This window comes from Lutjanus erythropterus, chromosome 16 (genome assembly GCF_056507025.1).
Source record: "Lutjanus erythropterus isolate fLutEry1 chromosome 16, fLutEry1.hap2, whole genome shotgun sequence".
In the NCBI taxonomy this organism is placed as follows: Eukaryota; Metazoa; Chordata; class Actinopteri; order Lutjaniformes; family Lutjanidae; genus Lutjanus; species Lutjanus erythropterus.
In genome coordinates, this window is record NC_139332.1 from 9,416,706 (window position 1) to 9,442,692 (window position 25,987).

At 40.3% G+C, this 25,987-nt stretch overlaps 1 protein-coding gene across 3 annotated transcripts in view; it reads left to right on the forward strand.

Annotated features, from left to right (window-relative positions):
- The window catches only part of ctdp1 (CTD (carboxy-terminal domain, RNA polymerase II, polypeptide A) phosphatase, subunit 1), a 95,111-nt gene that overhangs the window by 11,742 nt on the left and 57,382 nt on the right, over positions 1–25,987 (forward strand). For 2 of the 3 annotated variants that reach the window (XM_084738486.1, XM_084738484.1), the window contains exons 8-11: positions 4,339–5,397; positions 9,434–9,575; positions 10,140–10,370; positions 14,970–15,123. In XM_084738486.1, coding sequence (XP_084594612.1) covers positions 4,339–5,397; positions 9,434–9,575; positions 10,140–10,370; positions 14,970–15,123 — 1,586 coding nt within the window. The remainder of the gene's footprint in view (positions 1–4,338; positions 5,398–9,433; positions 9,576–10,139; positions 10,371–14,969; positions 15,124–25,987) is intronic. The other variant, XM_084738485.1, reaches the window with a different exon arrangement.

Consider the following 25,987-nt stretch of genomic DNA (forward strand, 5'->3'; position numbering starts at 1 on the left):
CTAGCTTTTCACAGTCTGGACCAACTCTGCTGTGAAGAGTACAAGAAGACTTCCTATTAACGTTACATAAACACTTTTTATTTATTTTCTGTGGCAGCAAACACAACACACAGCCTTGCAGTTACTATGACACTGTAACCTGTGCTGATCTATGTACTTTATGGCTGACAAAGGAGTGTAACTAAACATCTAGTGGTTCGCCTAATTTAACTACCCCTCAGCGGCGGCCAGGTGAAACAGTAAAATGGTCATATTTTATAATAACTGATGTTGGAATTTCTGTGACTTCAACAAAGATTTTATGTTCAAATTGTGGCATTATCAGGGGGACAAAAGTGTTCCCCAGGATGCATCTTTGGTGATTTTAATGCATCAGAGATGCAGGACACACACCTATTAACATCACTGCTTCCTCCTTGATGAATTCTCTGTCCGTCTCGGAGGCTGTGTTGGTCCCGGTGACCCATCGTGTTCACGGAGCTAGCAAACTTTTAAGATTATGGTCGGCTAGCCCAGAGGTGCTGGGTGCCAAACCAAGCAAAAAACATGGCCTCTGTAGTGTAGCCTGTTCCTTGTCATCAAACTGGCCCCCGTTGGTCTCAGAGGCTGTTTTTTGTTCTGGTCCGTCCATGTTCACTGGGAGCTCCGAGCCTGGGAAGAGTCAGCTAACAGGACTGCTTCCCTCCAGGCGTTACATCCATGGATTTCTTAGCTGCTTGGCGGGAGGGTCATAACACACAGAGCTTTTTGCCCCTGTAAATGTCAATCAATGTCTCTCCCTAGCTTCATGTTTTTCCAGAAACATGTAAGCAATTAGCACTCTGCTCAGCATTTCATGGGGACGTTAATGTGTGAATATTGTCAAAATACATGGATGACTCCAGACATAGGACTTCTTTTATACTGAATAACAATGCGATTTTTGGTGCCTCATTTCGCTGCCATGTGGCTGAGCTGTCGATTGAAATGATGCAGACATTATAGACATGTTGACATGTTGTTATAGACATGTTATAAACGTTACCAGCAGCACTCTCTCTACATGTTCATAGACACCTTAAATGCAGTTTAAGTGCTGAGCTAAACAGTTTTAAGTGTGACTGTACTTTCCTTGAAAATATTCCAGCACCGGATGGGATGTCCAAACAAATGTTTCAAACACTTGCATGCAAAGGAAGGAAGCTGGGGATCGTAGAATACCAAGCAAAACTGTACTTTGTTGTTATTAGTACTTGAACTCTTGCTCTAGCTAACTTTATTCACAATGGTGGTAGGACAGTATGACCATACACCTATGACACAGGTGTTTGTTTGCAATGTGAGTGAATTAAACTGAAGTAAAGACAGCAGCAGTGAGTTTTGGCTAAATGGCTTTGAGCTAAGGAGACTATTTGTAAAACCAGTTAGATACAACCAATAAATACTCCTCTCCTCAGTGAGAACCCACACAAATTTCTTTTTAAATATGTTGGATAATTTCATGAATCTAAACATCCCAATAAATTACCGCAGGAGGAGGAAAAAGTTTGAAACATTTTAACAGTGGATCTGAGAGCTAACGAACAGAGGAAATAACAGATTTGCTGTATATTAGCTGAATGATTACTCTGTTACGTCCCTCGTTTGTCATTTATTATAAAGAGACACTCAGGCTGGACCACCTCATCAGCACCGCATTCATGTGCAGCGAACATCCTGATGAGGCTGTACACCTCTGTCCACAAACCTCATCGTGAATCAAAGCCACCTGTCAATGAACAAGGACAAATCGTTGTAAAGGGCTCCAATACTTTGACCTCTTTGTGTCCCCCTGTGTTTAACTCATAACGGGAATCCTGTTATTCTCTTCATCATCGAAGCAGGAATATACTGCTGCTTGGAGCCAGCCAGCGTGTCTCCTTGGGGACTGTTGCAGGACCCCCCTGGATTACACCCACTCTCGGGCTGTCACATCAATTAATGCTAACTCCTGGTTGTACTGATCCCTTGTTACAACAGCTGCCAGGCTCACTAATGCCCCTTATGTTGTTGATAAATGCAAAGACAGAACAGAGAGTTTGTTATTTGCTTCAAACACAAGCTTCAATTTGCCCAAAGCAGATTTGGTCCAATGCAAATACAAATTTGCTTTATAACACTTTGTGCCTCAAGCAACTCTCCCGCTGCTTTGCAAGTTAAATGATTTAAGTTGGTATCTTTATCACATGAAGGATGTACACACATTTACACAGCAATTCTCTTGGTGGCAGCTACTACATACATATTTTTTGCCACAGAACATGGGTCAGTGTTCTCTTTCCCTGCATACGCCGACAGGCAGATAACTCCTGCCCTGACACTCGGAACGGCTCGATACCAGTTTTTCATGTCATGGATGTTGTTCATCCTTAATCAAAATTGTCTGAATCATTACGTGCTGTTAAATAGTGTATCAGTAATGTATCAATAAAAACACTGAGTCGCCGTCCTGTAGATTGTCGGTTATTCTTGATACTGAGATGCTGCCAACAGTGTAAGGAAATAAATGATCCTTTGTTTTTCAAAATGTATTACACAGTGTGGAAAAGTTTGGCCCACAGTCTTATATGCTGCATTCATATTCTGTAGGCTAGTGTTCTCTGGCCCGTGCCTGCTCTAGCGTGCCCTGCCTCCTCTGATTATTTAGCTGCCCTCTCCCCCGATCCTGCCCTGTGCCTTTCAGTTTCTATAATGATGCCATAGCGCTGTGCATTGCAGTATATGAATGATTAACATTAAGTGCTCTGACCAGTGTAGCTTTGGGAAGAAAGTTAGCTGAGGACAACAACAAAAATGTGGTAGGATGTTTGGTGGGGAAAATAGGGAATAGATTAATGATTAAACTGGGGCTAGTCAGATTTTCCTTTTTTACCAGCTGGGTGGAGGTTAAGGAAACATATAAAATGTAATATTTCTTTATACACTCCATTTCATCTATTTGTCTCATTATAATTCAGTTCTATTTTTGACTGCTTTTCATGTAGAAGATATTTTTTGTCAACCAGTTGGTCCCAGCCAAGTTTCCATTTAGGCTTTCTATTCCAGCAGTCTGTGGAATCTCAAAATGTTTAATATTAAATCAAAAACAGGTTATGAAATAGATAATCATATGACTAATTTCTGTAAATATAAAAATGAACCAATCATTTGTGAAATAATGGAAGAAATTATTAAAAATCATCGTATTATTATAGAATTGTATTTAATCGTTCATTTTCTTCATTGCTGCATTTTATTGGATATAATCTGTACTTCATATAGATAGTCTATTTCAGAATGCCATTTTTCAGTAGTCTGTTTTTATTTCATTTTTTCCAAATTATACACTTCATGTCAGATTTTATTTCGTAATGGAAATAAAATATTGTCATGGCCCTCCCTAATGTAACTTGCCTTGGCTGATTTAGGTTATTTGGGGTGGGTAGGTTTAGGCATGAAGAGTGAACTTGGGTAGGATTAGTTAGAGTAAGCAAGTCATATCTTTGCCATCCTGGGGAAAAAAGAATTTCATACCGCCTGCCTAATTTAAGCAAATTTAGCCAGTTAGCTTGTGTTAGCTGAGGCAACAACAATGTAAATGTTATTTTGAATCAGCCAGCAAGAGGCTGCTGCTGTAAATAAACAGTACACAGACACAGTGAACTGACACCTTTAGCCAATCCTGCCTAGCTAGCTAGCCAGTGATGTAGGTAGCATATACAGCTTTGATGAATTAAATGTCTAGAATGTGTCAGTTTCTTTGTCTGCTTCTGTGTCTTTTGCAGCAGCAGCAGGATACTTGATTCAGAATTACTTTGACATTATTCTTGCTCTTGCTAACGGGTACTAATTGGCTAAATATGGCAGTTGCAGGTGCTGAGATTGCTAGCAGAGAGATGAGAGGGCATTAGCAACACCACTGTCATTAAAAGTGGCATTATGAAATAATTTGTGACATTTTGAAAAGTGGCTTGAAATACAGATGTCATTGAGAAAAATCCCATCGTGAATTAAAAGCAGACCTTTGAAAAGTGGCATTTTGATGTAAAAATGGAAGATAATTTCATAATAATGAGTTGAGTTTTAATGATTGTCTGAATTATTTCACAAATTGTTGTTTTATTTTTGTATTTTCAACTTCTTCATGTGATTATTTATTTCATAAGTAGTTTAATATTCAGCACTCTGGAGGTCATGGTTGTCAGGATAGGGAAGTCAAATGTAAATTGAATTGATTGACAGCAGAATCCTTTAATCCGTAGCTGTTCTTACTGTTAGCTCTCCTATTGATTCTGATGCATGTGTCCTTGAATACAGTGTGATCGCCTTGTCTTGTCCCAGCAGGAGGCCCGTCAAGTCGATCAGCAGAGAGCACAGAATCAGTGGGGACACTTGGTGCAGATGAGCAAAACAATGGCCCCAGGAAAAGAGCGAAAGACCTCAGTATTTCTGGAAAGGAAGAGTCCACGACATCTCAGTCTTCTCAGGGAGTACCAACAAATGAACGGACACATCCCACAGAGGTTGTAGAGGATGAATCAGGACAAGGTAAAGGGTCAGAGACTGAGGCGGAGTCTGCGGCGGGGTCGAGGGAAACTCAGGTGGCGGACAGAACAAATGTTAAGGAAGATGATAGCAACAGGACAGTGGTGACACGAGAGGCACAGGACAGTGCAAACTCTTCAGCACCGAGCCATGAGTCCAATAACTTGGACTTTGACCTTTCCAGTGACAGTGACAGTGACTCGATTACAGAAAAGCCTCCTTCATCAGAGAGTGATAGTGAAGGCAAATCTGGCCAGGCACAGAATTCTGGGCAGGAAGGAGTCAGGCAAGAGCTTGGTGATGGAGACAGGGCAAGGGAAGGGGACAGTAAAGGTCGTAGTGACGGAGAAACCAGCTCTGACGCGGCGGAACCCTCAGGAGTTCTTCTCCCAGACCCCGAGCTGGGGAATGGCTGCTCAGATCGGAGAGAGCCAGAAACAGAGTCCCAGAATAGTGAACAATCTGGGGTCACCATGGGGGAGGAGCTGCTGGACCAGAGTATGGAGGATGAGGAGGAGGAGGAAGAAGAAGCAGATAATGACCAGGATGATCACCTGATCTACCTGGAGGAAGTGCTGGAGAGGATCCATGCAGAGTACTATGCACGCTACGAGGCCTACCTGAGGAAAGAGGCCTCTGAAACGCCGGACATACGCAAGATTGTCCCAGAGCTGAAAAGCAAGACACTGGAGGGCACGACGATAGTGTTCAGCGGGCTGTACCCGACCAACTACCCCATGGAGAGGACCCGCGAGTCCTACCATGCCAAAGCACTGGGGGCCAAGATTGGCAAGAACCTGCTTCTTAACGCTCAAGATCCCAGTCGGACAACACATCTCATTGCAGCAAGAGCTGGTATGTAGAAATTTAAGTATGCTGTTGACGAAGCATGCAAGGTTAGTCTTCAATAGCCATGTTTCCACCCAAAGTATCAGGAACTATTAATGAAATAATTAAAAGGCTCCTTGTTGTCTGCGTATCACTGCAGTCTAAAGACCCACAAAGATAAGCAAATTAGCCAGCTGACTTTTGAAATACTGCTGGCTATTTTTAAACATATTTTGTATGTGCAGCTGTACAACAATAATACCGTAAAGGTATGACATTATTATTTGTTCGACACTGCAAGAACAGTTCGTACGGAGGTGATTCAAGATGTGCCGACGTTGATCATAACTCCATGTGCTGAAGTTCAGTGAACAAAAAAAATAAATAAAATGCTGCTAGTACTCTACAAATCAGAAATGCTGCAAACCCCACCTTATCAGGGGGTAAAATGATGTCTCCTGAAAGGTGGTGGAAACACATTGAGTTCCTTCAAAGGTTCCCAGTCCCTGGGAGGGGTTCTTGTGGTGGAAACATGGATGATGTCACATCTGACAATACACTGAGCTTGCCATGCTAGTTTTTAACTAAGAGTCTAGCTGATACTCAAGTTTGAAAATCATTAAGAATTATCTTTACTTCTATTTCTGACCTGTGTGTTTTAATTTTGTTCCTTTTGCTGAATATAGTTGAGGTATTTTTAATAGCCTGCTGCTTAAATAATTTGTCACTGACGCAAGTAATGGTCTGCTAATGAGGCTAGAAATTAAGAGGGGGTCATGCAAGGCTTGTTTAAATGTCAGGCTTACTGACATATTGGCAGAGTTGTGTCTCTGAGCCTTGTCAAAACTTTTGCCAAGCATAGACAATTAAGATTGAACACACTGTCATCATAATTACTGTATCTCAGGGGTCAGCTGCTCCAGGAAGTTGCTGTGTGATGAGCTCTGGTTAACATATGACAGCAAGGTGTACCACTGCAGAGACAATGGTTCAGTTTTGTAGGAAATGTTTTGCATTAGCAGTAACTTAAAGCTGCAGTATGACATATTATTCTAATGAAATTTGGTGTAAAATAAGTTTAGATCATTGCATGTTACTAACAATATATAATTGAAGAGTTCTTTTTAAGTATGTGTTTATGAGCACCCTCCCTTTTGCATTTAGTGTAGTTTTAAAAAACTGGACCCAGTCTGAATCTAACCATTAATCAGGGTTAGCTAGCATGTAACTAGCCAGTCACAGAGACTCTATAAACAAGGGTCAACAGGGTGCTATGTGTCAAGTACCACAAATGTCCCGCTTCATGCCAAGTGCGCATTTTGTATGTGGTTTGGTGGGAGGGGCTTAGCGGAGTGATACCGGGAAGCAGAAGAAGAGAAAAGTGGAAGGTTTTGCATTGTGTATATTCAAATTACCTACTGCAGTTTTGCAGTTGGAGGCAGGATGTTTTACAATTTAGTAATTAGCTTTATTCTCCAAAGTTAAAACCAGTGCACTGAATCAGTAAACTTAACTTATAGTTGTGATTGGCCAATATAGGGCTGATGGTATCGCTTGACCAATATATGGGTCACGCTTTAGAAGATAGTGAGGCTCATATCAGTGAGGTAAAATAGTTCTTGGTTACATGCATGCATTGTTTTTTGTGAATCCCTTATGTGTAGGCAATCTGAAATTAGTGCAGAAATGGTGGACTCCGCCACTACCGATTAAAGACTGAGCTTGGATCCTGTTGTTGTCAGGTATCTGTGAGAGACAAACAGTTGTGGACCTCGGTGTTCCCTACCTGTCAGCTTTACCTGAAGTTCTCTAGTGAACTGGTGGCCAGAAATTGAATAATGAAGCTTTAATTAATAATGCTTAAGACTGATTTCTATACAGTTCCTTGAGGCAGCTCATTTTCTGTAATTAGACCCACTTGATTGACAGAAACATGGTTCACTGCACTCTGACATTAGAGAACCGCGGGAATGCTGGAGGTTGTGTTTGTGTTTGTATCTCAAACACAAGCTGATTATGCTGATGTTGAAGATGAAGCGCTGCCTTGATGGATGTGACCCATGATGTTTAAACCTGTTGGTTGAAAAATGTCCTGTTTTGTTTTGAGTGTTAATCATGCCAGTTTATTATTAGGGACCCTGAGTACACTCCTGTCATCAACTGTTACTGCTGTCTGCAGAGATGTGTATCACATTTTCATACATTTTCTGGTAGTTCACAAGAAACAAACAATACAGCCTCTTCTCAGCTTAATGCTATTCTGTCTGAAGAGGCCTGAAAGTGGATTCATGCCTGTTGTGCCACCAATCCAGTTTACCTTCTGAAAACAAGCACAGGAAGCGGCACCGTTGCCTTGGGAGCCACCCGGCTGAGAGCAGCACTTGGCAATCACTCATCTTGTACATCAGAAGGAGAGAAAAATCAGCCAAAGATGGAATCAGGACAATATGAGCAGTATGTCACTTAGTCTGCAAAGAGCCTCTGAAACTGTCCACTGTGTTGTTAGTGCATGTGACGGCAGGTATTCATCTGGTTAACGTCACAAAGATTAGTATATTTTCTTTACTTCTAAGTTGCACAGTGTTTATTCAGTGAGTGGTTACAGTGGTTTTTTAATGTGTACTATGTGCTTTAAAGAGCAGCTTGCCTTGAATATTGATGGAACCATTCACTTTCTTGTGGACATATTTGAACTTTTAAAGTGAAGAATTATTAATAGTGGTTATTAATACTTTATTACATGGATTACAGTTTTAAAACCAAAAACTGTACATAAATTCCACCTCTTGTAACTCTACCTTGCCTTCATCCTTCCAACCTCTCCACCAATTTTAACCTCTTAAATAACCTCCTGCATGATTCCCAACACGCACATTTAGAAGGACACCAAAGAAATAGTCATTCTGCTTTTAACTCACAGTTAGACTGATGATAGAAAGTGTGGTCTTTGTTTTATTAGATTTATTTTTTAATGATAAAGCACTTTTGTTTTCCCTTGTTGCAGTGTTAGCAATGTTAGCAGAATGGCTCTGTGGATAGAGATGTCCATTTTTTTGTCCTGGCTGAAAATCTCAACAAGGAAAGAATTTATATTGCTGTTAGATTTTATATTTTATGCTTTGTGTATTTTGTCTATTAGCAGTAGCCACAATTATTACATAATTACATTCAGGCAATTATTTGAGCTGACTGCAGTTACTTTGTGTAATCATTTCCATTCACCTGTAAAAAAACAGCTGGATGAAACAATCAGGAATTGCATATTTCAATCACTATATTCATGTCGTTTTCCACTGTTTGAGATTCGACTGGTGCTCTTCTAAACATCTCGTTGTGTCTTCTTGATTTTGAAGCCAGAGGTAACACTATGAAAATAGAGCCTCACAGCTGCTAGCATGGCTTTAGGCCCTTAGCCTTGTTTCTCTCTATCATAGTGAGTACGCATCAAATTCGACTGCGAGTTTATTTTCTTTCAGCACATTTAAATCATAATGGCATATTGAGATTGTTTGAATTAATTGTTCTGCTAATGAGAGATATGTTAAAGAGCATCCCTTTGATCAATTTTCCAGTTTGTGACAAGCAGCACAACATAAAAACAGGCACAACATTCTGTACACTGACTGAAGAAGACATGTGCCCAAACAGTACGTGTCAATATGTGAACAATATGTGATTGTTAGTCGTGCAGAACTTAAGTAACCCGGGGTTAATGAGCTCCTAGAGTCTCTTTGTGTCAAACATCAATATGTCTTATTCAGCACAGCACAAGCACTACTCTCTGTGGATTTAACCAAACAAAATGCAGCCTTTTGGATTTCTAAGAAAACCATTGAGCTGGCAGAAAATTGAACTGACAGTGACTTAAAAAGACAAATCCTACGGATTGCTTTCTGATAATATTGATCATTCAATTATTTTCTCTTTTCTCTTTCAAAGACCTGATCATTGATCTTGATTATTCAGCAGACCCAGAGCGTATGTATTTGGTAATAGCCTTTGATTGTAAGGTCACAGTCTGGTCACACTTTCACCGTTTCCCTCCCTCACTGCTGTCGCCCAGGCACCGAGAAGGTTCGCCAGGCACAAGGCTGCAAGCACCTCCATGTTGTCAACCCTGACTGGCTGTGGAGCTGCCTGGAGCGCTGGGAGAGGGTGGAGGAGCAGCTGTACCCACTGAAGGAGGACTACTCCAAGACGCCGAGGTAAGGGAACTCACAGGTGGCAGGTGGTTTTTACAATGGCATGGGGTGTTACAACAGCCAAAACCCACCTGGATTGTGATTGGCTGTTGAAAAAATCCCTCTGTGTTGCGATTGGCTGTTGTAAAAACCACCTGTGCTGCAGTTGGCTAGTGTAAAATCCCCCCTTTGTTTTGGTTGGTTGTTATGAAACCATAATGTGCTGTGATTGGCTGCTGTGAAACTCACCTGCCTTGTGATTGGATGTCTAAAATGGGTTAGGGTTTGGTTTGATTGGCTGTTGTAAAACCCACATTTGAAACACCCACCTTTCTTGTGGTTGGCTGTGATTGGTTCTTGTAAAATCCTCTGTGCTGTGATTGGCTCCTCTGGAGGGTTTTACAACATCTGATCACGACACAGGGGAGTTTCATCTGTTGTAAACCTGGAGGACTACCTGGTACTGAAGTAATAACACTGAGAAAAAAAAAAAGAGTATTGAAAGTATTTCAAATATTTGGTCCAGATATTTTTGGTATATTGATCTTGCAGATTCCAAGTCTGAGATCTTTTTCTTGTTTTTTGAAGGAGCAACAGTCCAGCAGCGTTCCTTGACAACCTGGGCTCCCTGCAGAAGCCTCTTTTCCAGCCAGCTGCAACCCACCACAGACCTCCACCTCCAGCACCTGAGGTTCGGACCTACGACTCCGTCACAGGGAAGCTGATCCGCAGGGGCCCTCAGGTGTCACGTCCAGCACCCTACCACCAGGGGTCAGGGTCTTTGATGCTCTCTGACCAGAGAGAGCAGTCTTGTCTCAGGTAAAAACAGAATTGGAGCACACAAATATAATGAAAAATTATTGATGCAACAATATAAAACAACTTATTTCAGTTATTTTAACCACTTGTTTTTTGTTTGCTGTTATATGTTTTGTAAAACAATCTTGATAAAAAAAGTGTCTTCAATGGACTTAAATGTATAGTTTGGATTATTGAAATGGGGTTGTGTGAGGCACATATATATCTATAAACAATGTGAGCTTAGCTTAGTTGTCTTATTACTAAATGCTTTTAATATGTAAGCTATCATGATAATGTGGCCATGAGTTCTCTACCACCCTGTTGTGCACATGTTAATTAATGAATGATTGTTTGTAAACAGGAAACCTGTCTATAGGTTAAACGATGTCCTTCCCGGGTTTTAAAGGGTCACTCAATGAAGTATTGAATCTCCATAAAGTGATGGAGAGGCAGATTAGAGATAAATTGGCAATACTAATTCATCAGAGTTTAAGAGGAACTGTAACACATGGAATGTAGCTTGGTGAAAAAAATAATGGCCTACATTAGAGCTGAACAATTAATCAAAATATTACTGGATTATGAAACCCGAGACCCACCTCTCTTACAACGCTTTTCCACCAAAATGGAACCAATTCCATTTCAGTTTGCACTAGGGCTGCAACTAACGACTATTTTCTTGATTAATCGATTAGTTGATTGGTCTATAAAATATCAGAAAATGGTGAAAATGTGAATCAGTGCTTCCCAGAGCCCAAGATGACGTCCTTGTTATGTCTACAACCCAAAAATATTCCGTTTACTGTCATAGAGAAGTGAAGAAAGCAGAAAATTTTAAATATTAAATTTAATTAAGGAAACTTGAATTGGAGCATTTTGACTTTTTTTTCCAGAAATAGTTGTCAATTAATTTAAAAAAGAAGTACTTTTTTTAGACCCAAAAGAAATTGGTTTGGAACCCAAAAAATTGGTTCCCAGCTGGAACCAAAATTATCAGGTTTTCCCTGACCTGAAGCGTTCACCGAAGTGGACGCGACACATTCTACAGGTCATAGTCTCTCCTTCCATTGATGAGATCCTTGATTACAGTTCCTCCTGTGTTATGCAAGGGATAATAATACATTATCCAGCTCTGCACACAGTTCTGGAACACAAAATATTAATGCTAAAATAATTTTATAGCTTCATGTCACAATAGTGACCTGCTCACTGTACATTATCCTGTTTGTTACATGGTTATGTACTGGAAAAAATAATAATAATTTGAAAAGGATTTTGGTGCTTTAACAATGATTTTATTTTTCCTCCAGAGTCTATGATCAGAACTGTGTCCATAGCAACGGTCGGCCCTTCATAGTAATGGCCTCGTCTACATAGCAACGGTCTGCTATACAGAATTAACAGACCTTAAAATGCTATAATTGACCAATCAGAGTCAAGTACATAAGAAAGCCATGTCATTTTTTAACCTTCCTGTCCAGTAAATGCCCAGTTCTTTCAAACTTTACATGTAGTCTCTAAGCCAAGCTAAGATAACCCCACAAAGCTCCTCTAGAGCAACATAATACAACAGTTTCCACAGGCTGAGTAGCACTGCTCAGTCATAAACTGATCATTGATTGGAATAGTTACAGTCAAAAACTGTGACTGTGATTAATATTGCATTTTCTTTTCTTCACTGTCTACCTTTGATGGTGACAGAAGAAGTAGGCAGTAGTTATCCCCATGCACTGCATCCAGAAACATCCTCGGGGGTCGTGTAGAACTCTAGCATGTAAAATTGTCAGAGTTATGCTATTGATTTTTCTCAGCTTAGTATTGACCAGCAGAATCATTCATAACTGATCTTAAATGTATGGATTTTTCCTCAGGGCCTCATTTCCATCCCCTCCTTCTCTGTAAACTAAAACAGCTGTCAGTGTAGCGCTACACTAGCTTGAATTGACAGGAATTGCTCTCAGCGGAGACATGCAGCGTCTTTAGCGATCAACTAGGGCACAATAAGGCCTTTTATTGTATGGATTGTTTATAGCATTAGGTGCCTGGGGAAACCTGTCAAACACAGAGCGTGTGGTGTAGCTCCCAGACGAGTCTGCAAGTTCTGTATTATTTTTATCTACATTTTGGTGAGTCATAAATAAAGGTGCAATAAAATTCTGGTGACTTTATACGACTTGGGAGGGAAAGTCTCTCTTCAACAGTTGAAATAGTATCTTTATACTCATCCAGTCATATAAATATTTGATTTCCCAGTCATGCCCTCATTTAATTTGCACCTACAGTTTGACTGGAATGATGTGACAGCTGCGAGAAAAACTTCCCAGTTCCAAGTCACCTCTGCGATCTTCCACTCCATATGTCATTCATGTGTCTGTCACAGATGCTAATGAAGCACATGTCCTCTGTATGTGTATTTGTTTGTCATTGTGGATGTGGCCCCACTGTTTTTCACTTAACTCCAGAGGAATAAAAGCTCTCTTTTTACCGAGTAGTCACGGTGGTTTAAAATGTTTTGAAATATCTATGATGAGGCTCTAATTATTAATCACAGGCATAAAATTGGCCCACATAATTCATGGATTAGAGGCACTGTGGAGTTTTCTGGGAGTTGCATGAACTTGGATTTAATCATCAAAGCAGATCTGTTCAATTAAGCACTGCCAAGTGGAAGTAGGGAAACGTCCTCTTCCTACTTGCATAAGATTTACATCTAAAGGGCCCTCGTTATAGAGGGAAAGCCTTTGCACTTCTCATCATTTGTTTCCAGCCTCAACCTTCACTCTTTTCACCCTGTACTACCCTGTGCCGCCGCGAATTGTCTGGGCTGTGAAAAATGCACTGATAACAGTTTTAGCAAATGATTATGTTCCTTTGAAAGTCCTGTGAAGATTACTGAAACACAAGAATTACTTTAAAACTAGCAAACCAGCAGAAAAACAAAACAATAAACACACTCAGCTGTTTTCTTTGCTCTTGTCTTAACCGTGAAAAAGAAAAAAAAGAAAAAAGCATCTAAGGAAGTATTTTCCGGTATATACATTTCTTTATTCACTCAGTTAATTATAGATTTCTCAGTTTAATCAATTTATCAGTTGATATGATTAAGTGGCAAGAAGTGCCCCCCCATATGAGTGCAACCACATTTTTAAGGCACGTACCAAGTAGCTAGGTAGCACCTTGCAAGATTAGAATGTCAGAAAATGCTTTACAAATGAAATAATTCAACCAACATAAATAGTAGACATAAATACAGACTTGGGGCCGCTGTGGTAGCTCAATTGGTAGCGTGTGCCCTCCATGTACAGAGGCTGAGTCCTCTACTGTGGCCATGGGTTCGATTCCAGCTTACAGCCCCTTGCTGCGCGTCTCCCCCCCCCCCCCCCCTCATTTCCTGCCTATTTTTAAGATAATCCAGTCTAATGAAGGCTGAAAGCCCTTATTAGCCAGGATATCTTAAAATAGAAATAAATGAAAATAAGAGTAAATTAGAAAAAATATACAAAGGCAAATCAAGTAGGTAGGTCTTGAGCTACTAATGCATTAGATGTCAGTACCCGAGTCAGAATAAAACTCTCACACGTTTATTCATGTCTGTTTAGCAAACCGACTAGTTAATTCACCTGTTTAGCTGCACAAAAGCAGTTTGCATTCTTGGAGCCCTACCTCATCCTGTCTCGGCCGTAAGCAACGCATTTGTCACTTACATGCCTCACACAAGTTAATCAATGCAGCTGTCTGCACAGCTCTGGGCATTTTACATCCCAGCTACATCTGACGGACCTAAACGTGCTCTGAGTGTTTAAGTGTTTATTTAGACTTCAAGTCTATTTTTTTAGTATTTGTGTGTTAATGAGAGGCTGGTGCCCAGTAAAAAGTTATTAAAATGTATTTTTATCCACTTTATGTAACCTAGGCAGAGCAGAATGTGCTCCAGAACCAGAGAGCAGCTCACACTGCTCAGGGTCCCGTTTCCCAGAGCCTTCGTAGCGCTACATGTGTCATAAGTTGTATTTTAAGGTCTCCCTTAAGGTCACGGGTTGTTTCCCAGAGTTGGGACAACCTTAAGGGAGACCTTAAAATACAACTTACGACGCACGTAGCGCTACGAAGGCTCTGGGAAACGGGGCCCTGGTTAGTAATCCCACTGATCCTCCCTTCAGTTCACCCAGCAGCTAGAAGAAGAGATACAGGGACTTCTTGAACTTTGTTTTGTTTTTTTGTTTATGGCCAAACTGTACATTTACTGCCACCGGACAACTTCACCGCTAAACTTCAGTCCCTCTGTTGTGATCGCCAACACTTGTCTGCTGTGAATGCAGCCACCAGCACTCTCTTTTCTCCTTTCTTTCTTTTGCTCACCCACACCCACTGCACGCACACACACACACACACACACACACACACACACACACACACACACACACCACTGTGTTTATGCCATCACAATCATATGCATTGTGTTGATGAAATAATAGATCAGGGATATTCACACATATTGAAGGAAAAGTCAGGAATGTGTGGTCAGATGCACATGCAACAAGCACTTAAGACCATGTGCTCATTTTTTAAACATGGCCCATAGTGTTTTACGCTCTGTTTTCTGTTATTGTACCACAGGGGAACCTCAAAGAGTCAGCAAGATGACGTGGCAGGGTCAAGCCAAGACGACGAGCAGCCGGGACCGTCTCGTCGAAAACGACAGCCGAGCATGTCAGAAACTATGCCTCTTTACACACTTTGCAAGGAGGATCTAGAGAGCATGGACAAAGAGGTAAGATGGGTTGTTTTGACTCTTTTTGTGAGAGAAAAACAATCTAGCTGTTGTTTTGCCCTCACAAAAAAGAAAATGAATTGTAGCAATGTCCAGGAGGCCTTGGACATCTATCATCTAGCAAAAGCCAGAGAGTGTGCATTTATATATATATATATATATATATATATATATATATAGTAGCCAAGGCATTCCATGTCTCAGGAGTGTCTCTGTGCTGTTTCTCCAGGGTTAAATTTCCATTGAAACCTCACAATAGGGTATAAGTGCACACATGCTTTAATATAGCTCTGTGCTGGAGGGCCAACTGTGTCAGTAACAACAATCAAACAAACTTTGTGTCACCATAAACATCTTGATTTTCACAAGACTTGCCGTGTTGCGTGTACAGATTTAAAGCTCCTGCATAAAGGAGTCCTTGAAGTTCAGACTTCTTTTTCTTCTTACCTTTCTGCTTTTGACTTCATCTGATAAGATCCCTCTGAACTGCTTTTGTAGTGCTGACACTGTAATGAAGTATTTACCTCAAAACTCACTTACTTCTCACTTACTCCACAATAAAACGACTGTCAGGCTTTTATTGGTAAGCAGTTGCATGGTGTGTTGACCAAGGTTACCGGTCACTTGTTATACAGCGACATTTATTTTAGAAGAGAAGCATTATGGGTATTTGTGTTTTTGGGCTACAAGGATTTTCTTGTAAGGATTTTGTGGGCCCATTTTATTATATGGTGCTATGTCAGGTTGACTGCTATTATGTGCCATGTGATCCTGGCTTGTCATTTGTTAGTGCAACTTATTGCGTTTGAAAGATTGGCTTTACTTCCATTTTCATGTATGGATGAGATGATGTAGGTATGAGTTAAAATCATAACATAATACAATTTATCATGCAGCGTTTGTAGACAGCATTTGGTAAATATTGAATATAGCACTGATGTATGTTGAGATGTATAAACAACAGTAAAATCATCAATGCAACACACCCTTTAATGCCGCTTCTTCCTCGCATTCTCCGGCCCGCCACCTAGTCTGAAATTGAAATCTTTCTTCTGTCATGTCAGTCTGCTCTCTGCATTTTCTATTTTTTGCCATCCTTGCGAGGTGGGTGACGTGATTGCTCGTGTCTGAGAGCTCTGCACCTCCTGCCTGGATAATACTCTTTAATGGAGCCTGCATTCTGCTAATGCTTCAGCGGGGGGAAAATGTGCAGAGTGGCTCCTTGAAATCTGAAGAGCCTCTCAGCAGGTGATTATTTTGAAGAAAGAGCTTTGTGGCTTGTTCACATGGGACGTGGCATGTGACAAGCCACGCTTGAAGTGTTTCATATAACGGGGATATCTAATTGGAACGCTTCATCAGTTACCACTCAAGTACTTTTTATTTTCCCCTTAAAATCACCTAAAAAGTGAATAGTACACAAAATTCTATCCTAAAAATCATAGTAGTGTATATGATCTTGAATTGATTTACTTTATATTACAACCATCTTAAAACTGCACCAATTTATAGTTTTTTTATTAACAAAGGATTAAATGACAATGAAATGACAAATGACATATGAAATGGGTCGCTCGTGGTAACAAACTGTTCCCCTCCGCTATGAAGAGCGTTTATTTGTTTTTCACTTCATTGTTTTGCTTTTAAGAATCACAGCTTTACTGCTTTGATTCAGTCTCACAGCTCTATTCCACGTAGTTACACCTTTATTGTGTAAAGATCAGTACTTATTGTTTATAGTTTATTCACGCATATTGAATTTAGTGGTTCAGGATGAATACATTTACTGCAGTGTGGAGTAAATCCTGATTTATGTGGGTCCCCTGGGTTGAGGCCGCTTACTAGTGATGCGCAGACTGTAATTACGACCGTGGGCAGTGCGGTTAATCCACAGATTGGGCAGGCTGGGTCATAAAAATTAATAGCAGGTGGGAAATGGGAAAGAGAGAGGGAGAAAGAGCAATGCTGTTTGCATATTTACGCACGAGGCACAGCAACTTTGTGTGTCTTGCATGGAGCGCAGAGGCTCCGTAACTTGTTGCAGAGCTGGGTCATGCACCTCCGACTTTTTGCAACTAGCCATGGTGCGGCTCCTTGCAAGATGGAATCGTTTTAAGTACTGTACTGCTGGATGTAACTCCACTTCTATTAGTAGTTGTTTAACCGTCTGCTACACCTCCCTCTGATTGGATTTGCTGACTTTACTGTTCATTAAACAGATTCTCGCACATCACTATCAGCAGATCAAAGCATCCTCAGCGTGGAGGAGCTGTAGGGCAGCACACATAGCCATGTTCTTCTGGTAAACACTTGTTGACTTCTTGTTTCCTCACAGAATGTTTTGTTTAGGTTAGGGTCAGGGACCGCCAAATGACAGCGACAGTACCTACAGTACACAAATGCAGCACATAAACATGTGGGATAATGACGTTCCGCTAACAATTGTTGACTTCTTGCTTATTAAGCGAATATCTTGTTTGGTAAGCCCCCTGGTATTTTGGGAAAATGTTTGCAGATTGCACCTGAGCTACAAGCACAAAAACAGCCCCGTGCCACAGTGTGTCACATAAGTATAATAAAGAATGCATAATGCTTATTGGCTGTTGATGGAGCTAATGTGCTCTGACCTGTTAAGTCTAGCAATTTGCCACTGAAGATACATGAAAGTTCACCAAAATAACATAACGGGTGAGAAACAATAAATATAAAGTATAAAGACAATAGACAAGACTCTTGTTCTGAGTAGTATATGTATGGCGTTCTCTCCTTAAACCTTTAGATTGAACACAGATTATAGATCAAGCAAGGAAATGGAACTTCATTTAGTTAAATTTAATTGGATGTTCTGGACGTCAGTGTGATTGGTCATGCTTTAAATGACGAACTGACTCCAGTTACTGGGATGCAAAACAGTCAAAACAGCCCAGTTATTAACTCAGTTGAGTTTTGAGGTTAAGTAACTCTGTAGCTGCAGGGGACGGCTCAGTCTGAGAACTGCTGTGCCATGCCTTTCTGGAAATAGATTTTCTTCTCCTTTTTTCTCCTACACTTATGTGTTTAAAGAAGATGCAGGGCTGCGTCCCATATCCACTAAAAAATACTGACCTGGAGTATTGATGAAGCCAACAGCTATTTAACATTTCTCTTTTCATGTTTTATCCACATCTCCAAGCTTTCAGAATGCTGCATGATGAAACTTAATATGATTGATGCAAAGATTGATCTATATTGTCACTTTTAAGATACATCTTTAATTTGAAATTCTCTTTGTGATATCAGCAATTATCATATTGTTGTCCAGAGAATCAATATAATATGGTATCATGATGAAACTTGTGATTTACACTCCTACAACAAACCCAAACCTTGGTAGGCCTGCCATGCTTACATTCAATTGCGAAGCTATGACATTTGCTATTTGGGAGACAAGTGTAGTGGACAGTTATTTGCTGACTTTACGACGAAGTAAAGTAGAAAGTCAATTTTTAGATCTAAACTTTGTATTTTTCTCGGATAAATGACACAAAGAAGGTCTTAGTATTTGAAGCCTTTCTCGTCTGGGAGATGAAACCATCATCCTAAAGGTAATTGTTCCCCATGCAGCTCATATACAGCAACTATGACAAAAGCAGAACATATTTCCAAAGATCACGTCTGTGTTTGTGCCCATTAGACATCGTGATGACTGCAGCGGGAAGCAAACTGGAAATTGTGTTTCTATTATTAATCTGGAAATGGTACATTATGTCAGCCATTGGGTCAGGCCTTTTGTGTGATTGTGTCTGAGCCGGGGTGGTTAGACTGAGAAATGTGTCTCCTTTATTGGAGAATATGGGGTAATTTAAAAGGAGACGATGTGGCATTTTAAAAGCATATTCCTCATTATTATTGGAATGAATGCAAATGTTAACAATATCTGTTGAACTTTGGAAATGGCCGGCTGTGATTCATCATTGGCCATGTGTATAAATTCAACGTGTTAGGGTTTTTCATCAGAGCAGAACTTGAGCAGAAGTTGTCTTGTGTTAAGAAATATGTATCTCTAATTGATTTGTCCCCACTTATAATGATTTGTTTAATGTTGAAATTATGGAGGTCTCCAAAATGTATAAGGGCTGGCCTCTGATGATGAGTCAAATCATGAACAAGTTGAGAATTGATGCCACTAATGTGGTTATTATTCATCTTATGTGAACTCCTACAGGGACAAGATCTATCCGTTTTCCATCACCACTCTCAGTATAGTAGGAAGTTGCCAGAACTACTTCATTTATCTCATCTTGGAGCCACAAAGGCCAACACTTTGAGTGCCAAAGCACTTTGCTTTTATGCTTTTGTTAATCCCTTGTGCAATAAAACACTGTCATAGTAGCATGGACTTAACATTTATGTTTTTATCTTAATTAAAAGCCAGCTCCTTGCTAATGTGGCACTATCATCGTTGAAGATTGAGGAGGTTAATGAGGTGTACGGTGCTCACACTGGGCATTGTTCCTAAAAACACCAGCAGCACTTACTGTGTAAATGTGACATTTAGAAGCTGAGTGAAGTTCAGCGGCGATCAGAGATGATTTGATTTTGTTTTGTCCCATCTGCTCGTTTTTATTACATAAAAAGGCACGGTTCCTTCTATTGGTGCGGGGACAGGCTCATTTATTTCATTGTGAGGACTCACACTGTCAATGTTGTAATATATTCAAAATGAAAATGTCAGGAATATCCTCAGCCGCTCATGTTAAACGTATCAATTGTTATTAGAGTTCTGCATGAGTGTGAAAGTGAAACCTGAACTTGGCGTATACCTGTGTCTTTAAGACCTGAAGGAACACAATTAGTAGTGACAAATTTGAGACCAGATGCTGACCAAAGACCAGAAGATATAAGTTTCTTATTGAACATGGCTCTCCTTCTCTCTTCCTTAGTGCCAGTGCTTGTGTACTGTTTTTGTACATGCATGATTCCATTATATAGATAAATATAAGTAGGGGACAGGGGCCTGTTAGGGCAACATATGTGTTAAATAGAAAATGGTTCATAAATTTGAAATTTGAGACGCTCACCACCACTAAGGCCGAGGAATTTCTATCAGGCTGTCAAAATGTGGAAGTAGGATTATTTACTGGTTGCAAGTATTACAAAATCCTTGTCCAGCAGTCAGAGATCAGCCATAAACAGCCTTAAACCACCTGTTGAAAATTATGTTGGTCCCCCTCATACTGCCAAAGCAGCTTTGACATGTCAAGGCATGGACTCCACAAGGCCTCTGAAGATGTCCTGTGGTATCTGCCATGAAGACGTTAGCAGCAGATGCTTTCAGGTCCTGTAAGTTGCAAAGTGGGGCCTACATGGACCTGTTGTACCCGCACATCCCTCAGACACTCGATGAGATTGAGATCTGAGGAATTTTGAGGCCAAGTCGACACCAGGAGATTTAAGTGGGCTCACGTGTCCATTTTAGGCACTTTGAGCAGTAGACAGGGGTCAGCATGTGCGCTCCGACCGTTCTGTGGCTACGGAGCCTCACACCCAGCAAGGATCAGATGATGTAGCCTTCGCTTTAGCTTAGGGCATCCATGACCCTGTTGCCGGTTCACCAGTTGTCCTTCCTTGGACCACTTTTGTTAGGTACAAACCACTGCATTAAAGGAACACTCCACAAGACCTGCTCTCTTGTGGACCATCTCCCATCTCCCCTACTATATCCCTCTTAACAGGTGCCATTGTAGCAAGATTATCAATGTTATTTACTTCGCCTGTCAATGGTGTCAGTGTTGTGGCTAATCGGCATTTTGTACTGTAGAAAAAGTAAAGAAATTGACTCAAGGGAAAGGTCCTTTGTAGATAAAGTGCATCTCAAATGTCATCCTCCTCTTCACTAAAGGGCAGTCTGTGACGTTCTTAAACACTCTGAATCTTCAGGGCAAACTGATAGAACCAGCCTTAATTGGCTGAAGCAAGGTACACATCTGAGTCAGGTAGACAGCTTCACATTTAAATGTCACCGATGGTTACATGGTGGTTTGTGTCAGCTTACCTGGGGGCAACATGTGCATAGTTGCCCAGCAAAAAATCACAGCAGTGTACCAACTGGGTGACCTTTCTTTGAAATCACTGCTCCCTTGTTGGCTGTGTGATGACTGGGTTTGGCTGGATTCTCTATCATCTGCTGCTTTCATGAACAGGATAATGCACCATGTGGACTGTCAGTCCTTAGATATAATTAGTCGGGAAAGATAGTCCTGTGTAGCAGTCTGCTCTAGGACACCAGGACACCTTTTCCAAAACTCTGGTTGGAGCAAATTACTTCTTAACTTGCTAATTTGCTTGGCTTTCCATTACTCTAGTCTGCAGTCCCTGCCTGTGTAGCATCAAGTCAGTACTCTGTGTTCGATATAATCTGTGTCAGGCTTTTTAAATATACAAACCTGATTCCAAAAAAGTTGGGAGTGCAATGACTTGCAAATCATTTTTGCTGGAAATGGTAGAAAGACAGGTGATACCATCATGATTGGGTTTTAAAGGGTCATCCTCGACATGTTGGGTTGTGGTGCACCACTTTGAAAAACGGTGTGACAAAGAGGCCACCAATTTAAGAACTTAAGCACATAGTTTTGAGGAATTTACAGATTTGACCATCTGAAATCCATGATATTAAAATCCCATGACATGGCTCACCATGCCCCATTAATACCGAAATGCATGCACACATTATGTTGCCATTCAGGCGACGTCTTTTTCAGGGATGTCCCCGCTTATTTCAGCCAGGACATATTCTGCAATAGTGCAGGTGCTACACTGGCCTGCCTCGCTCCAAAATTGTCCCCAGTTGAAAATGTGCAGTGCTTTATGGAAGTAAAAAATATGACAACAGACACCGCAGACTGTTGAGCCGCTGAAGTCGTACATCAGGCAAGAAAGGGAAAGAATTTCACTTTTAAGATTTCAACAATCAGTTTCCAAACACTTACTGAGTATTGTTAAGGGTTAGGAGAAGAAAGAAAAGGTGATGGCCCTGCCCTAAAATTTCTGAGTGTATATTTACGAAAAACAATACATTCTGTCAGTTTGAACATTAAATATATTGTCTTTGTACCACATTCAATCGAATAAAGGTTGAAAAGGATTTGCAGATCCTTGCATTCTGTATTTATTTGTTTTAAACAGTATCCCAACTCTTTTGGAATTGTGGTTGTATAATAAAAATGTATTTGAATGTGAATGTGAAATCGGCTGGAGTTAAAATTGTAACTGCCTTAATGTCTGTGGAACAGTGGCTCTGTCAACACCGTTCAACTGTTCAGGCTCACTAAAATGAAAATGAAATGAAACCCTGACGACTTGAAGCCACGTGAGCGAACGAGAAGTGGATGATTATTACACAGGTGAAGATTTAGACGCAGGTCAGTATCGCCGTGACACGTGTGACGCCATAAGGGCCCTCGGAGACGCGGCTCATTAAGCTTGGGATCACAGGGGATCTAACAGAATCATCAGTCTCAGTGATCTCTGCACTCCCTCCGCCTGCAGGTATTGATCTCCCACATCCTTGGCGAGATGTTATCCTTGGGAGTTACTGGAGAGGACAAGCTTCTACATGAGTCTGCAGAATATCCAGGCTTATTAGGGAATCTTTGTCATAATATTAAGATAAATATTAATTGCAGATTACTTTTTTCTGCGTCAGTGTAATGTTCTACCTAGCGCCTGAGAGTAAGAATGTCAGAAGAGCTAATAGGTACCAAGTCAAGGTGACAGTACTTCTTCTGGACATGACAAGTGCAGCATATACTCCTACAAGTGTTCTAGTCTAGTCTACCGTTAAATGCCAAAGGAGGAAGAAGAACGCCTACCAGTATGATAGATCTACAACACGTTGAAGATGGCAGCAGCAGTGAGAGCTCTGCCTCGACCGGTCGAAAAGAAAAGCTAAGCAAAATCCTAATCCTGAAATGTATGGTACCACTACAAATTTTGTTTGAGACAGCTTTTATTGCTGTATAGCCAGCTATGTTCCACAATCTTTATAACGGCTAAAGGCTATCTCGTTTAGGCTAACGTCAGTTCTTAGTCATAGGTTACCGTCCTCAAAAATGTTACTGTTTTAAATAAATATTTCAGAACTAATGGTCTGTCACTTGTCAGTAAATTTGCACCATGAGTTCAACTGATATTCAAAGTTCAGCAGCAGCAGAAATCACTTTAAAAACATGGGCAACATGCTCTTTTGACAGGCTTCATAAATAATCCCCTCAGTCTTTGTCTTACAATTGTTTATTTCAGGTGGAGAATCATGGAATTTCATTGGTATTAGTATTGATTAAGTTGATATCAACTAAATTTCTGGTATTATGACATCCCTACTGGAAAATACAGAGTTTTTTTGCAGCCAAATGTATAATCTTTTCATCTTCATCCCTCCCTATGGTGATGGCCACGTACTCTTTCAGCTTAATCCCCTTAAAATGTTCTAAAAATAGAAAGTAATGTTGCTGTATGACTACATTAGTGTCCCTGAAGAAGTTTTAGAAGCGTCGACTTAGGATGGTCCCAGTTCTGGCTGACGTTGTACCCCATCATGGTTAATATGTACAAAAAGAGTGAAGAAGTGCTGTATGCAGTATATGAAACCCTTTATTTCTCTGGGGCCGCTGACTTGTAATTACAGCTTTAGTGTGAAGAGTTGAAGCAGTCCCAACAGAGCTTCCACAGATATAAAAAAACAACACATGGTTTGAAGGATTTGACTAAGAGGTTTCTGCTGATTTGAAAGTTTCATTTAAAGTTTCTCTTTGCAATAAAGTCCCATGAACACTCTGGTGTGAAGCTCCCTCTCAGCTGACCACGCTGCCTGGGCCTGATATGAGTGCTACTTGTCAACTTGTCACAGACGGCATCAACACGACGGCCCGAGTCCTGATAAGATGGGAAGGCTATGGAATTTAGAAATGCTAGGGCGATAATTGCATTTGTTTGGCGTGAAGTCCGCGGAGATTAAACATGGCAACTGATGCTTTTTATAGGCCTTGCAGTGCAGATGAATAGTAGGGGTTATGATGGGACCATGTCATGTTATTTTGACTGTCTGATTGAATGGTGTCAAATGTTTATTTCCATCAATTTGTGGAACCAAGGTGAACTTTTAAATGTTCCTTCAGACTATGGCTGTGCAATATATTCATATTATTGATACTGTGGCATGAAGCTGGATATCATCTTTGATTTTGTATCATGATATGACTGTTGTCTTTTCATGGTTTAAAGGTTGCATTACAGTAAAGTGATGTAATTCAATAATAAGTTAACTTTTCTGAACCTCAGGCTGTTCTAGCAGCTCTGCCTTTGCCTACTTTGTCATTATATCCACACTAGTGATGTTTATCAAAAACCTCCTGTTGTTAATATTTTGTGAAAGCACCGTCCAGCCTTGCTTCAGGCTACAATTCAGGGCTGAAAAAATTACTTGATTAATTGGCTATAGTTTTGCACAGCAGTCTGCCTTCTTCCTCAAATTGTTTATTTTGTCTGATGAACCGTTTAAACTCCCAAAATGTTCAGTTAACTATCACATAAGACACAGAAGTGCAAGCAGTTGTTACATCTGAGTGGTTGGAAAAAAGGTAATGTTTTGCCTTTATGCTTGAAAAATTACTTCAGTCGCTCATCAAAATAGTAATTAACTAATAGTTGCAGCTCTACAGCAGACATTTTGACTTATCCAACACAGCTTCTACATTAACATTAATAGCTACAGTTTTGCTGCAGATAATGCTGGAATGAGTTCCTCTTGCAGAAAATATGATTCATTGGTAAATAACAAATGATTTGCCAAACTATGAAGATTAATGTTTGTAAGATCTATTCATAAAGGAGAATGTTTGTTCAGTTATTCTAGTGCAATAAGTACATCTGTACAAGGGCAAAATTCCACAGTATATATTGTGCTAATCGATTTAACTTATTTTGGAACCTGTGCCAACAAGACTGGGGTTGTTTTGTTTAGTTTCTCTGTCTTTTAACGCACCAATCAAGAGTAGCGCTCTTAATTTTGTTGTATCCTGTATAATGACTATAAAGGCTTTCTATGCTACTCTATTATATTCTATGATGAACAGATTTTTTGACAGGGAAGAAAAGAGAAAGTGGTGTTGCACATCAAGCAAACATGTCAGTCACATCCAAATTATAAAGACGTTATTCTTGTAAAAACTCTGGCACTTTTGTCAAAGTTTAGCCCTTTTTTTCTTAATTTAACCAACAGAACCTTAGGAACACACATAAAACAAACCTGAAGTTCATGTTCTTGATGATGTTATTTCAATCAAATTAAGCTTTTTGATAGAAATTTTTCTGTAATGTGACAATAAACTTACACATTAAGCAATTACTGGATCAGGGCTGCAATCAATAATTATTTCCATCATTGATCAATGAGTTGATTACTTTCTCCATTAATCATGCAGTCAATGAAATGTCAGAATGCCATAAGAAATGCTTATGCAACCTCCTAAAGCCCAAGGTGACATATACAGATTGCTTGTTTTGTCCAACCACAGTTAAAACCACAGTTTTAAAACACAAAGACATTTTGACAAAGGAAGCCTGTGAATTCTGGCTTTTTTTTTCTTTAAAAATGACTTAAAATGCGGGAGTAAAGGTGAAATCATGACGTGTTGAGTGTGTGGTGCTGTCCGTGGTCCTGAAATTGCTCATACGTTTCACTGAGTTTTACAGCCACAGTTTAAAAAGCGGTGAGTTACAAGATATCTGAGCAGCAGTGCTACAGGGTCAGGTGCAGTCAACCATCATGCCGACACAACCAGCAAATTACTACTCCCCAGACAAGCTAGTCCATCATCCAAACCAG